The following is a 13899-nucleotide window of genomic DNA, read 5'->3' as shown; positions in this document are numbered from 1 at the left end:
TGCTGTAGCCACATTGTAGATACCACACCGTAGACACATGTTAGACTAGAAAATAGTATATAAAGAGTAACTAGTAGCATGTATTTCCTTAGTCTTGAGCTGGTTTATTCTTGCCAGTAATAGAAATCTCTTTCTTCTCTCTTCTCATTGTTTGAAAGCTTTGTGCAACGTCGTCACCAGGTCAGAACTGGTGATTGCTAACACTCAGATGTTAATCACTCAGATGCTAACCACTTCAGGGCAGACTTGTATGTATTTTGAGCAATTGATTATATTAAATTTAAAAAGTTTATATATGAGGAATGAAGGTTGTTGAGTCTTGAGTCTGCAACCAAAGAACTGTTTATTCTGGGGTTTTAGTCTAGTAACTAAGAGCAAAGAAATCAAAAGAGACTTATGAGGATCAGTCTAGGGGAGATTCACATTTAAAGTCTAATGGATGACAACACACTATTTATATTTCAAGCAATGAATCAGAAGTTTCCTGATAGATAATTTAGTAAAGACTAAAGATATATTGATTTGATTCTGACCCTACATCTTGAATTGTAACAGTTTTCACTTATCTGTCAATCCTCTCATTGACAGATTAAGGAGTGTCTGGGGGGAGTCTCTACAGCTCTATTGTTGCTCATACTTTCTCACTATCAAAAATAAGGCAATGTCTGATGTGATTGATTTTTCATGCTTTCCAGGGGCTTCAACAGCAGTTAACAGCATATTGTAAGAAAGCTATCTGGCTTAAAAACCATGTGGTCAATATTTTTGCTACTCACAATGTCTCCTCCAATAATCCAGCCATACAGGTTATTGCACAGAATACTACTTCTACCATATCTACTATCTGTTTGCATTGCCAAAAGTAAGCTTCAGTTTGATATACTTCATATCACTAGTACTGAGTAAAATCTATCTTTAAGACTGGGTATCACTTCCAATCCATGCTCCACCATCTCTAATAATCAGTGAATCTTTTTCTCATCAAGCTGATATTGCTATTGGCACTCCTCCTCAGAACACCTCCTTCCAAATCTCAATAGACGATTATCTCTCAGCTGCTGTGATACCTGAGTGTGATTTTTGTCCAAGTGCATGGATGTATGATCCAAGTTATTCCTCAAGCTTCAATATTACTGTGGGTTGTTGACTCCATTCCCAAGTTGAGTAAGGATAACCTCATTAATTTTAGCCTGAAAGAGTAGACAGTATAAACCTTGGAGGAGCAAGAGGAACTGAAACAGTGACCTTGGGAGGTGTTTTACAGGACACTAATGCTTCTATAGGTGAGGTTGGTTATCAACTATATTCACTTTCTCTACTCAGTCCAAGTTGCTCTGTAGTCTTCATTGATCATATGACTTCTCAAGTGTTGAACAGCCGGTTCATTGGAGGTGACGATGCTCAATTATTTGATATTGGTGTCCACTAATGTCTATCTGGTCATGCCATTATATTTTAGGCCGTCTGGGACTTTCACCAACACTCAACACCACTCGGCGTTCCAAGAACCTCCCCCTGAGACTTTATGAAGAAGGTCAACTTCTAAATCCTGTATGGGGGCTCCGCATGGGAGGAAGCAATCCTCGGTTAACCATCGGAGCATTGGATCCTACCGAGTATCAAGGGGAGATTAACTGGGTGCCAGAATTGGGGGATTCCTTAGAGATCCAAGTTGATGCCTTTAGAGCCTATAACCAAAATGTGTTACCGCTCCAATATCCCATCACGGCATCATTGTCAAGTCGTATGTATTGGATCTTTTCTTCTGCATTATTGGCCGTTTAATTGATGAACTTCTGTTTGGCAGAGAGCAAGGAAATTTATCTAAGCCCAAATATCGTGTACTTTTTTTTGAACGAGTCTCTTACCGGGCCGCTCCAAGAAGCTACCCTTCATGAGGATGGATGGTTTGATATTCTATGTAACGAAACGTCAAAATTCGAATTTTCGGTCGATATCAATGGTATGTATTGCAATGTGGTCCTGCACGAAGAACTAGGGGCTCAATCTGCCACAGGCGTCAACTACCCCGTGAGGGAGATCATTGAAGAGTCCAGTCCCGTCATCAACGATTTAGGGTTCTGTCGCGTAGCTGTTGGCCCGTCACCGAACTTCGTGCTGGGAATTCGTTTCCTGCGAAGTGTTTACATGTGGGTGGTTACAGTTGACACTCCCGTGTTAGCCAAATGTTAACGTTATTCATCTTGTTGGTCGGATTGTGTATTCCAGTGCATACAGATTTCCAACTGGAGACTGTCCGGGCTACTACGGCTTCGCGGTTCCAAAGGGTGTGATTTCGAAGACGTTGACAAATCAAAAGCCAAGGACGACGCCTACTGATGCTGCAAGATGTCTGTCCTTTGTTACGCCGACGTCAACTCCGATTCCAACGATCTCAGTGCATGAAGGCCCATTCCAGATTTCGAAGGAGAAGTACAAGGTTTATGGACAGGAGGAGGATCAGTGGGTTGAATTGAGAGGTGTGGAGGATCTTCCGATGCTTAAGACGAAGGGTAGTGTTACCGATCTGTTCGGTTGATGGCCTTAAGCTCAATTCGAGCTACTTCCTTTATTATATAAACCGAAGCCATTATGGTCGGGTATTCGTGGCAAGAATGAAAATGTATGATGCACCTTGGAATTCTCAAAAATCTTTTATACTATACGCTTCCTTCCTTTTAATCTCTTCCCGCAGCGCCGCCATGGAATTATCGAATCCCTTTGACAAGTTCACCGGTTGCGGAGGTGCGGAGTTCTAGAGAACTCGATTAAAAATAAATAGTTTGCCGTACAGGGAAACTTCAGATAAATTGATATTAGATGACAACAAGACGCCATCTCGACGTTACATACCTGAGCAGTGCTGAGCTCGGAGAGCCCTACTGCGAGGAAAGGTGGTTGAGGGACTCGATGGAAAGAAACAGAATCACGTTTTGACGACGGGTGATAAGCTGGATCAGCTCAAATTCGGATGACTGTTTTTTCTGGCTCTGTTCAATGTAGATTTTATAACAAACTCCGCTTAAGAGACGGTCCGGGGGTACGTACGTATTGGAGTATCGGCCGCGCCCCGCGAGGAAGCAGTATTAGGGACTGAACTGTGGAAGAATAACCAGCCGTTGCGATCTTTCATCTATGCAGGGGAGAGAAGGCTAGTGATGATTCAAACATTCAAGAGTGATCTTTCGATCAGTTCAAGGAAAAGTATAGATCCAAAGGTATTCCGCACCTTTAAACCGAGGTTTCCACTTCATCAGCCAAGTTTGATAATATTTCAGAACTCTCTTCGAGAGTACGTAGACAAAAGGATGTTCGTTGAAATTGCGGTGGCACGGAAGGCTGCATGAGGACTGGTACTGCATGCTCGCCAAGTCCTGGTATAATGTATCGGTCCCAATTGAATGCCGCTATCCAACTTCTATCCCTAGACCGTCCTCCAGGTCTTTTTCTCGTCGGTGTTTCAATGGATTCATAACCCGGCGACTGTGGTGGGGTGTAAAAAGAGATGAGAGTGGGATGGATGTTCGCGAAACGGACGCGGAACAGTGATCTCGGGAAGGTGTTGGTCAACAGGTGCAAATAGCTGACGAACGCGTCACGGAAGCCACGGACATCGACAGCTCTTTTCACCTCTATCTTCCATCTATCGTTCCATGCTCCCTCTCTTCAACGGCGCCGATTCTTCTAGACGAAGACAAATCAACTTGGGCGGCACTTCTACAACTAATACAGCTCAATCAACATTAGAATCTGCGAAAGCCCGTCGACATGAACGTATAGAGCACAGACGGCGGGTCGACGCTGCTGTGCGAGTGCAAGGGTGGTGGCGAGGAGAGTTGGAAAGGAGAAGAATTAGGGAGAGAATTTTTAGAGAGATTGACGAAAGGCTTTCGGCGGATTTACTCGAGGTTGGTATCGTCAGGCGGGTATGTTTTGTTGGAAGACAGAATGTGGATGAGAAACATAGAGCAGTGTTGGGAAAATGGAGCCGAGGAATCGTTGGACGATATTTGGGTAAGTTTTTGTCTTTTCATTACCAAATTTACTTCCCTTTTGTTAACCCCGATACTCTTTACAGAACGCTTATCGACCGTTCCTTCCCTCAACCTTAAAATTATCGCAACAATCCTGCTCTCTTTGGTCTCGAAGGACGTCCTTTCGCCATTCACCCCATACCACATATCCTTCTTAACCGCGTTAACATCTATCTCGAAATTGCCACCGAGCCCCGATTTCTACTCGTTACTCTCAGACTCTCTTCGAGAAATCACCAAATCGTCACCTGCACTACCAAACCTGATAACACTTCTTTTCTCACCTCCAACGTCAGACGAAAACATCCGTTTACTCCTCATCCACATCCTCACCATCCCTCTTCTACCGAATAGACTACCCCTTCAAACCTTGACGACCTTTTCAGCGTCACTTCCTTTAACTCAGTTATCCCCCCGTATAGTCAAAACCATCGTTTCATCATTAAAGCTAGACGATCGCGTCCATCTATTGTCCAACCTCCTGGTCTTCACACCCCCACGATACACGAAATTACCAAAACAAGCTCTAGCTGGCTACCTGAAGCTGGTAGCCGACATCCTCGATGGCCTACCGATCAATATATTCGATCCAGAAGCAGCCAAAACACCAGAGTCGGAAGGCGAAGACATGACGATGAACGGCATCCGAGTTACCGTTGTCGATTCCTTCGACTCACCCCCTTCGATTCCGCCGCCAGTCGACGGGAAAACCTTGAAACGCGTTCAAACGCTCGTTTCTTCCACTCATATCAGCTCTTTACTCACCTCGACATCTACCTCCAATACCACGTCTCCTGTGCGGTATCAGATGCTCCGTGTACTATCCGCGATCTTGCGCATCTGGCCGGGAAAGAGGGATTCCCTTGTTTCCTTGATTTGGAATAACACTGGAACAGGAGGAGGCGGTCAGGTCGGCGGTATTGTGAAAGAGTTGTGGAGAGGGTGGGTTCGGTCGTCTGGTTTGGGGAGGGAGATGATGTCGTCTTCGTCAGAAAGTCTTCATGGAGGACTCGTACCACTTGCTCAACCTCGTAGTCGACTTTTAGGGGAATCGGAGGAAGATCAAGTTCAAGATCCGTGGCCGGCGTTGTTGTTATTATCCGAGATTTACACGCAGGCATTGGGTACGATGGGCGATGATGAGTTTTTCGGCAGTGGTGGCGCAGGAGGGTCAGGGAGAGGGAGTACAAGTTATGCGAAAGCGTCAGCGTCCTCGGTAGCGGCAGGGATGAAGAACCAGAATCCGTTGACGCTGGACGACTTGACGCTTCTGTCGAGGATGGTGTTGAACGTTGTGTGGGTGTTGTATGCTTATCCGACGCCTTCTACCCCACCTCCTTCCTATTCATCATCATCATCATCATCTTGGAATTCGATACGCATGACGCTAACGCGGATGTTACGTGCAATACATGCACGAGATGCACGCAGATCTTTCGTTACCCCTTCGCATTGGATCAAATTGGGGGGCGGAGAAGATGGATGGAACGGGTTTGTGGAGGCTGCGTTAGCTGAAGAGGAGAGGTTACGTCTGGCCGAGGAAGATTCAGAGTCTTATTCCATGGATGTGGATGGTTCCGCCCCTCCCTCAACGACGTATGGATCTCGAAGGAAGGCGACGACGGCGAGGATGCGACAAAACAGACGACATGAGCATTTAGCGAAGCATCAGAGGATCCTGGAAGATATACCGTTCGCAGTACCGTTTGAGTTGAGGGTTAGGGTTTTCAGAGCGTATGTTGCATTGGATGGAGTGGTTAGGAGGGATACTGCGGGTGGGGTTGGGGTGAGTCGAGTGGCTGGGTCTGCGTCTATGGTTCAGGTAAACCGCCGCCTTATCGTTTATTTTTCGAGACTTACGTTCTCCTTTCTCTTTTGATAAGGCCATAAACGATTTCAACCGATCTGGAAGATATCGAAGCCGACGAAGAAACCGGGTTGAAATCCGACGAACCCATCTCTCTCAGGATGGGTTTGATAAGCTTGGGGCCGATACTCTGGATCTTAAAGATCCGGTTGAAGTTGTTTTTCGGGATCAGTGGGGGGAGGAAGAGTGAGTACTATGAGTCCGTGGCTTTCCTTTCCTCGGTCTGACGAACCATTTCTACAGGGCAGGTATAGACGGAGGAGGTCTGTTTAAGGAATTCTTTACTTCCCTTTCGAAGGAGGTTTTTGACCTTTCGAGGGGGCTTTGGAGTGTTAATAAAGAAGGGGAGCTGTATCCGAGGGCTGGTGGGTGGAGTGAACAAGGTTAGTACTAGTATGATATCTGTGCCCTCCTTTTCTATTTTGACTCACCTTCCTCTTCGACAGCCCACTCCCTAGCATGGTACCGCTTCATAGGGCGAATTCTGGGTAAAGCCCTCTATGACGGTATACTCGTCGATGTTGTCTTTGCCCAGTTCTTCCTGGCAAAATGGTTACATATTCAGAGTCCTACGTTCTTTGATGATTTGAGAAGTTTAGATGAGGAACTTTGGAACGGGTTAGTGTTTCTGAAGAGGTTGGAAACGGAGGGAGAGATTGAACAGTTGGGGTTGAGGTTTTGTGTTGATGTTGAAGGTTAGTACTTTCTTCTCTTTTCGTTTGCGGTCGGGTTCTGATTTTCTGAACCGGTTTACTCTAGAATTTGGACAGGCGATAACGAATGATCTTATACCGAATGGCTCGCAAGTTGCGGTTACTAAGGATAATCGGTTGCAGGTGATTCCCCGCTATCGACCGTTTCTGTTGAGGCCACTTGTTGAGATCTTTGTTTTCTTAGTACATCTACCTCTTAGCGCATTTCAAGCTGTCAAAGCAGATACGCAAACAGAGTGAAGCGTTCTTTGAAGGCGTTGGAGAAGTTATTGAGGAAAGGTGGATTCGGTGTGTTTCTTTTTCCGCCCGCGTTCGTCTTCTTGCTGACCTTTCCTCCGCGACGCCAGGATGTTTACGCCGAATGAACTATCGCATCTTCTCGGGGGCTCCTCCCAACCTGTTGATCTTGAAGATTTAAGACAACATACGAATTACGGAGGGTTGTATGATGAGCGGGATCCTATTATTAAGACGTTCTGGGAGGTGAGCTGTCCTTCCTTTTCTTATCTTTCGAAGTCCGGCGGGGAACTGACGTTTCACTTGCTTTGATGCTGGAAGGTTGTCAACGCGTTTACGGAAGATCAACGTCGTTCGTTGTTACGGTTCGTAACGAGTTGTTCACGGCCACCTTTGCTGTATGTCTTCGTCTCTTTTTTAGCTTTTTGGTTGTATGGACTTCGGCTAATATGTTTTTCGTCCTAGTGGCTTCAAAGAGTTGTATCCCCAATTCGCTATCCGAGACGCAGGAGAAGATCAAAACCGGCTGCCTACGGCCAGTACGTGTGTAAACTTGTTGAAGGTATGTAGCCACCTTTCGTCGCCTTTTGTTCTCTCTGACAAAACACGACTAGTTACCGAGGTACTCTTCACCTTCCGTACTTCGTGCCAAGTTGTTGCAGGCGATTAATTCTGGTGCTGGGTTTGATTTGTCGTAGAATCGAGTTTGACTTTCGTCGTGTTGTGTTGCATTGCTGGTACACGTTTTGCTTGTTTTCTTAAACTTTGATATTGTTGATATCGTTTTTTATGTTTTTGTGTCGTTGTTTCCCAGCCCCCTCACCTTCATTGGAGCGTGAACGAACATGTTGATGTATAGTAACCATTACACCCTACCTAGAGTTGCGTCTCGATTGTTTAGTTGCCTGTTTCCTTTTGGTTAGGATGTCATAGAAAAGGGAGAAGGCTCGATGATTCCGAGACTCATTCTGGTTTCAAGCTCCAAGGTTTTATATCGGGTCTTGGTTATGGCAGAGTTCCGAAACCAAGATTCGACAGTGCCAGAAAGCGGGTAAGCCTTGTTGGAGTCCCCCTACTTCACGAGAGGAGTCCATGTAACGTTCTCATAAGAATGGTCAGTAATACAAGGGGGGGCGGTTTATAAGCCAGATTAATTAAGGTCATCTGATAGTGGGCTTGTAGACAGATCCTCATCATTCTAATAGGACACTGGGCCCAGCCAGTTTATAGGGTATAGATAGCCACTGTTCAGGTCATCAGATATCTGCTATCTAATCGTAAATTCGCTTCTTGATACTGTAGTTCTACCGGCTTACGGCGTATGTCTGTGGAGAAATCGAGTTTTTCAGTACTCACTGCCAACAGCTATAAAAAACAAAGCTAGGATGCTTCGGACCAGCAGGGGATTTCGGTGAGGCTTGTAGATATGTAGGTAAACAGACCGTACCCTAGCAGCCAATGAGCATCTTGGGTCTACTGACCCCCCACACAATAAAATGATAACGAAAAAAATGGTACTCAAGATGGTAAGAAAATGCAAAGAAGTGTCAGTATCACTTCAGGAAGGTACATCTTTATGTCAACTTTACGTGCATTTCATTCTACTTATTTGAATGTTTTTAGTTGAAAGATATGTATGCTGATGTAAAATAGCTTCACTTGAAGAGTGGTTTTGGACCAGTTTGACATTTCCAGGAACCAGATTCAGGAATATATCGGTATCACGATGCAATATGGGAGTGTAGGACTAGGGTGAGTCCAAACTACTAGTCAAAGTGCAAGCCTCTATGTGAGACTTTAAACTGTACAAAAAGTACAAATTCAGAAGATGAGAGACTTTGTGAGGTTTCAGAAACTGTAGAAACTTCAAGAAGCAGCCTCTTAAAAACCTCCATATTTTGATTAGAAGGCCTCATCTTACTTGTGAAATGCTTGGAGCAAACATAGGGAATTTATTGAACACTTTACTTTGACTTCGCAAAGTGATGTTGGAGTACTCGGACTTAAAGGAATTATAATAATGGACATATCAGATAAAGGATCTACATGCAGATTTAGGATAGAAATATCTGAATCATATGTAGTCATAAGGAAGGATAGGATCATAAACATATAAAATAAAGGAAACCCAGACCCCACAAAGTTTACATGACAATTGTTGCTGGGGACAGGAACACAGGAAAATGTCAGAAACAGTGACTGGACCTTTCCCGATTAAGGGAGCAACAAGATACAAGTGAAACAGGAGAGATGTTTCCAAGGATATGTGGAGGACTTGGAGACTTTGGGAAGTCTAGACTCTGTCCTCATAACATGGATGCAGATAACAATTCTTGGTTTATTATTATTCTTCATGGTTTTTGGCACAATTTCTTGTATTATACCTGATTAGGCGAGTTTCTGTTCGACTGAAAGGGATTTTATTATTATCCTTCAGGTTTCTTACATATAAACTTTTATTATTTTATTTCAAAAAGTGTATATAAGGAGGGTGTCATGAACTGAACTAGGAGTAGTACCTGCCGCCGACTTTTCCTCCTATACGGTCAACTGTGGTTGAACTCGGCGTATGATCAAGGGAGATATCATGTGAAAGAGGTCGATTCATAGGAGAGTACTCCTAATCTTAGAAGGGGCCATCGGTATAGGAGTACAACCCTTTCTACTAGATAGATATATAAGGAGTACTTAGTGGTAGATATTTCCCTAGAATTTGATCTTCTTTGTCCCTTGTCCTTTATCCTTTGTCTTCCTTTATATCCTTTCCTATCCTTACCTTTTGCCTCTACCCATTCATTCTGTTGCTCGACGTCGCCCAGGTCGCCTTTATTAGGGGACTCACCGTCTAATCGTAGTTCAGACTTGTCCTAGAGTCCCTTCTCCAGTGTTAGAGTAGAGGATGGGGTACACATAGATTAGGTTACAGGTATGTGGTACACTACACTGGTGTACATTGGGTACCGTCTATCATATGCTCTCGTTGTCATTGGAGTACTGACCTGTGAGGGTACGGTCCTCATCATAGGACACTCTCATCGCCAAAGGTCTGCTCTCGTTATAGGAGTACAGTTTGTTGTACGGCTCACCACACAATTCATGGATATTCACAATACTGGACATCATTATTATTCATTCTCCTTGGTCGCCAGCTCTTGTCATCCTCTATTGCTGATAGGCCCGTAGGATGGTCCGTCAGCATTAGTCTGGAGTATGATCTCGTAGTAGATTGGAGTACCGGGGTTTGCTACCCCTCAGAGTACGCCCTACGTGGGTGTTGGGTTGTTTTAGGCATATGCTATCCTCAGCGTCAGGGCTCGAGGCCCGGCATATGCATAGGCAGTTCACCCTCCTGACAGAGGGAGGGTTATAGGGATTTTTGGTAGCAACCTACAAGTGGAGATGTAGTTCACTTACTAGGAGCTCAGGATTTGACCTTTGCCCCTCACTTCGCTGAAGTTTGGTGTTCTGTGTTTGGATAAAGATAGATTGGACCTTTTGCAATTGGAATTTGATTGGACTGTTATTGAAATTGAACTTGGATTTTGAAGTTGATTTTGGACTTATATTGAATTGGAATTGCATTTGGACTTGTTTGAAATTTGAACTTGAACTTGAACCTTGGTGAAGTCTTGGTTAAAAGCTTTGTTGAATCATTGATATTGAAATATTGAACTAGTGTTTTGTCTTGTCATTTTAATAAGAAAAGATAGACCCTTGATTGAATCTTAAAGACTGAATAGCCCTATATTCTCTCTTTCTTAGTGCCTCTTAGTGCAAACTAAAGCCCTAGAATACCAACCTCTATACACTAAGGATATTATTTTGATGTGGTTGGTTTGTGCACTTCGTTAATGCGACTTAGTTGACTATGCTACAAGGTTCCTTTTGCACTTTAAACAGTGCTATGGAGCGATATTTATTGTATTAAGGACTAGAGTGAGCCCGAATTGCTAGTTAAAGCTAGTGCTGCTAGTAGAATGTGCCATAGGTGCAGCTAGACCAGTTAGAGAGAGCTGTAGATCATGTCAGAAAACTGTATGACTGTTCAAAACCTGTAGAACACTATGAGCAGAGGACTTAAACGGTAATTCACCGAGTTCTGCTCTCTACATTCCACTATGCACTGGCATATCAAGGGATTGTACTATTAGAAGACTTGTAGTCTTCACAGAACCGTTCGTAGCAGAACTTAAACAAAGTCTAGAGACCTTCATACTAGGAGTATCTACTTCTACGGGGGATTTAGTTGACAAGAAATTGGACATAAGACCACACAGACTAGGAGAAATTGGATATGACTGTAGATCGAGTCCCGATCTGAGGAAAAGACAAAAAGACATGATACAGATCCCAGATCACAGATAGAGTACCTAGGAACCAGGCAGGAATGAACAATGGATCTCGGAGTCGGTGCTGTTCATGTGCTATGGTGATTCGAAACTCCGGATCCATATGCTGGAACCACTTGGACACACAAAGTCCATATGATTTGATAATGTCGAAATGCAGGATAAGGTCTGTAGGCAGGAAATACCATATGGTATGCCTATGTAGGTCCATTCTACATGCTGAAACAAGAATGAAGAATGGTCCAGACTGGTCCAAAACATATGATTTGAACATGGGAAAGCGCTGTGGACAAGATTCTGCACATGTAGCAGTCCCTAGCAATAAGATTTCGCATGGATTTGTAGCTACAGTGCATTATATTTAGAAATGAGGCAAGTACTGATAGGATTACTAAGCTAGCGTAGAAATAGTATAAAAGCAGCCCATGTATCCATAGATAAAAAAAGTACTACCTGTGTGTAGGAAAGTCCTGAGTGAGTTGCCCGTGAGTAACTACTCTTGACACCAATAGAGAGATTTTGCCCTGTCTTTGTGCAGTGATTTGTCATCATCATCTCTGTCCTCTAGATTGGGATCATCAACCAATGGAGGTGGAAGGTCTCTATCAGGAGCTCTCTGAGGAGTCAAGGGTGGATTGAAAAAAGGTAAATCTTTGTCACTCTCTTCATCAAGGTTGGGAATAGATGGAATAGGTAAAGAGGGTTTTTTCTCCTTAATATCTGTTTTAAGTCTTGAAAACAGGTTTTCATTAATGGAGTATGATTATAGATGTGAACAGCTGTATGGAATGAAAATTCCCACCAGGATTCAGAGCAGTCAGCATGAAGTCACATATCTTCTGATTTATCCATTAAGATGTGATGAATAGGTTCAGCATGTCCATTCTGTTGATGAAAATTAGTTGCAGAAGTTTCACAAGTAATACCAAATTCTGCCAATAACTTGGTGAATTCATAATTGATGAATTCTTCCCCTCAATCAATGTGCAAGGTTTTAATCTGAAAGCCAGTTTGGTTTTCAATGAAGGCTTTAAAATCCTTGAATGTCTGAAAGGTATTAGACTTTCTGGCAAGAAAGAACAAAATTGTAAAAGAGGACTTATCATCCAGAAGAGTAAAGACCCATTTTTATGATAAGATATGGTCAGTAACTCAAGCAAGTCAGCATGAATTAATTCCAGTGGCGCTAATGCGCAGTTATCAGAATTGTGGTAATGTTTCACAGGTAATTCACCAAGTGCACAACCTGAGCATGGTACATTTCAATTACTTGGAATATTTACTTTAGGAAAACCATTGACAGAATCAGGAATATGTTGTAAGACAGTATCTGACAGGTGACACATTCAGTTATGCCAGACATTGCAACTAGCAGAAGCAGTCAATGTTAGCAGGTTCTTTTCAGGCTCAATTATAGTTGTTTTAAGCCAATGGAGAGTGTCTTTCTTATGCATTGGATGTAGTGATAAGACTAATGAATGATTTTCCTTGGACCAGATAGAGGTCCCATCTTCAGAGGCTTGTGAATAATAGCCTGCCTGGTGGATAGTTCCAATGGAGAATAGTTGGTCTGAGCAGTGCAGTTGATAATACACAGGATTAAGGGTCATATGTTGAGTAATTTCTTCATCATTTATGTGTTGGATAATTACTGATCCTACACCTTCAAGAACAATGTGTGCATGTGCATTGGCTACCATTACTGGTATAGGGACTTCAAGCTTTTTATAATCAGTGAAGTCACTTATTTGTGGAGTTACATGCACAGAGGCACCAGAATCTCCAATCCAAAAGCCGTTTTCAGTGGGGTTGTGTGCAGCATACTTAGAAGTCTTAACCTTACTTGTTTCACATATTTTGTTATCACAAAATGCAGCATTTAATTTAACAGATCAAGATATATCTGGATTAATTATATTTAGACTACATTTTAGACTAGCTAAAGTTTGTATCTTGAGTCCATGAGTGATCTGGTTCAATTTGTTAGTTGGGATTTTAGACTTTTGAGGTTTAGAAGGTTGATCGTACCAGTAAATAAGTTCTTCTTCCATGCCTTCATTTAGAACTTCAAATGTTTCAGTAGCATCATAGAAGCCATCCTCATCAATTACCATGTTGAGAGGGGATGTGAAAGGTCCTTGAACAAATTCCTGTGAAGGAACTTGGAACTAATTAAGTTCAACAAACCGAGGTATCTCCATCTTGGTAGCTACTTTGATCTTAGTTTCTTTAGAATTTTCGTTCTTGGCTTTTCTGCCATGTTTTCCACACTTCAATATTTTCTTATTTGTAAGTTGGGGACTCTATCAAAGATATAATACTTTTTAGGTCCATAATCGACTTCTTCTTCTTCTTCTACAAGCTGATCCAACTTGTCTTTTGACATATGAATGAGTTTGTCTATATTTTCTGGTAATTCAATGGGTTGATAGTGTGTGACATGTGGGAGCACTCTGAAAGCGCGCCCTATATGGGTGTTGGGTTGTTATAGGTGTATGCTATCCTCAGCGTCAGGGCTTGATGCCTGGCATACGCATGGATGGTCACCCTCCCTGACACTATCCATTTCCAAGTGTCTGATAAAGTTGACCCAACCTTCTGCTTTATCTTTGTTGCAATCTATAATTGTGCGATTAGACAGAATGGGACTTACATTAAATGAAGCAACAAAATGCATGGTTATTCTTGTTTTGCTTCCT

At 43.1% G+C, this 13899-nt stretch overlaps 2 protein-coding genes across 2 annotated transcripts; both read left to right on the top strand.

Moving 5' to 3' along the window:
- Positions 1 to 777: 777 nt before the first annotated feature.
- Positions 778 to 2539, top strand: E1B28_006882 (uncharacterized protein; the record flags this gene model as incomplete). Its single annotated transcript, XM_043151583.1, has 8 exons — positions 778 to 862; positions 921 to 1135; positions 1190 to 1283; positions 1341 to 1391; positions 1460 to 1744; positions 1808 to 1963; positions 2018 to 2150; positions 2230 to 2539. 8 exons carry the CDS (start codon positions 778 to 780, stop codon positions 2537 to 2539), a joined length of 1329 nt encoding a protein of 442 aa, XP_043009663.1.
- A 1090-nt stretch (positions 2540 to 3629) lies between these two features.
- Positions 3630 to 7830, top strand: E1B28_006881 (uncharacterized protein). The gene is made up of 12 exons (XM_043151582.1): positions 3630 to 4014; positions 4079 to 5856; positions 5918 to 6087; positions 6145 to 6284; positions 6348 to 6596; positions 6661 to 6737; positions 6799 to 6902; positions 6962 to 7097; positions 7173 to 7249; positions 7317 to 7413; positions 7466 to 7588; positions 7666 to 7830. The coding sequence occupies exons 1-11, from the start codon at positions 3654 to 3656 to the stop codon at positions 7547 to 7549; spliced, it is 3273 nt and encodes a 1090-aa protein (XP_043009662.1). The 5' UTR covers positions 3630 to 3653; the 3' UTR covers positions 7550 to 7588; positions 7666 to 7830.
- Positions 7831 to 13899: the final 6069 nt, after the last annotated feature.

The sequence above is a fragment of the Marasmius oreades genome, chromosome 4 (genome assembly GCF_018924745.1).
Source record: "Marasmius oreades isolate 03SP1 chromosome 4, whole genome shotgun sequence".
Classification (NCBI taxonomy): Eukaryota; Fungi; Basidiomycota; class Agaricomycetes; order Agaricales; family Marasmiaceae; genus Marasmius; species Marasmius oreades.
This window is presented reverse-complemented; position numbering and strand designations above follow the sequence as displayed.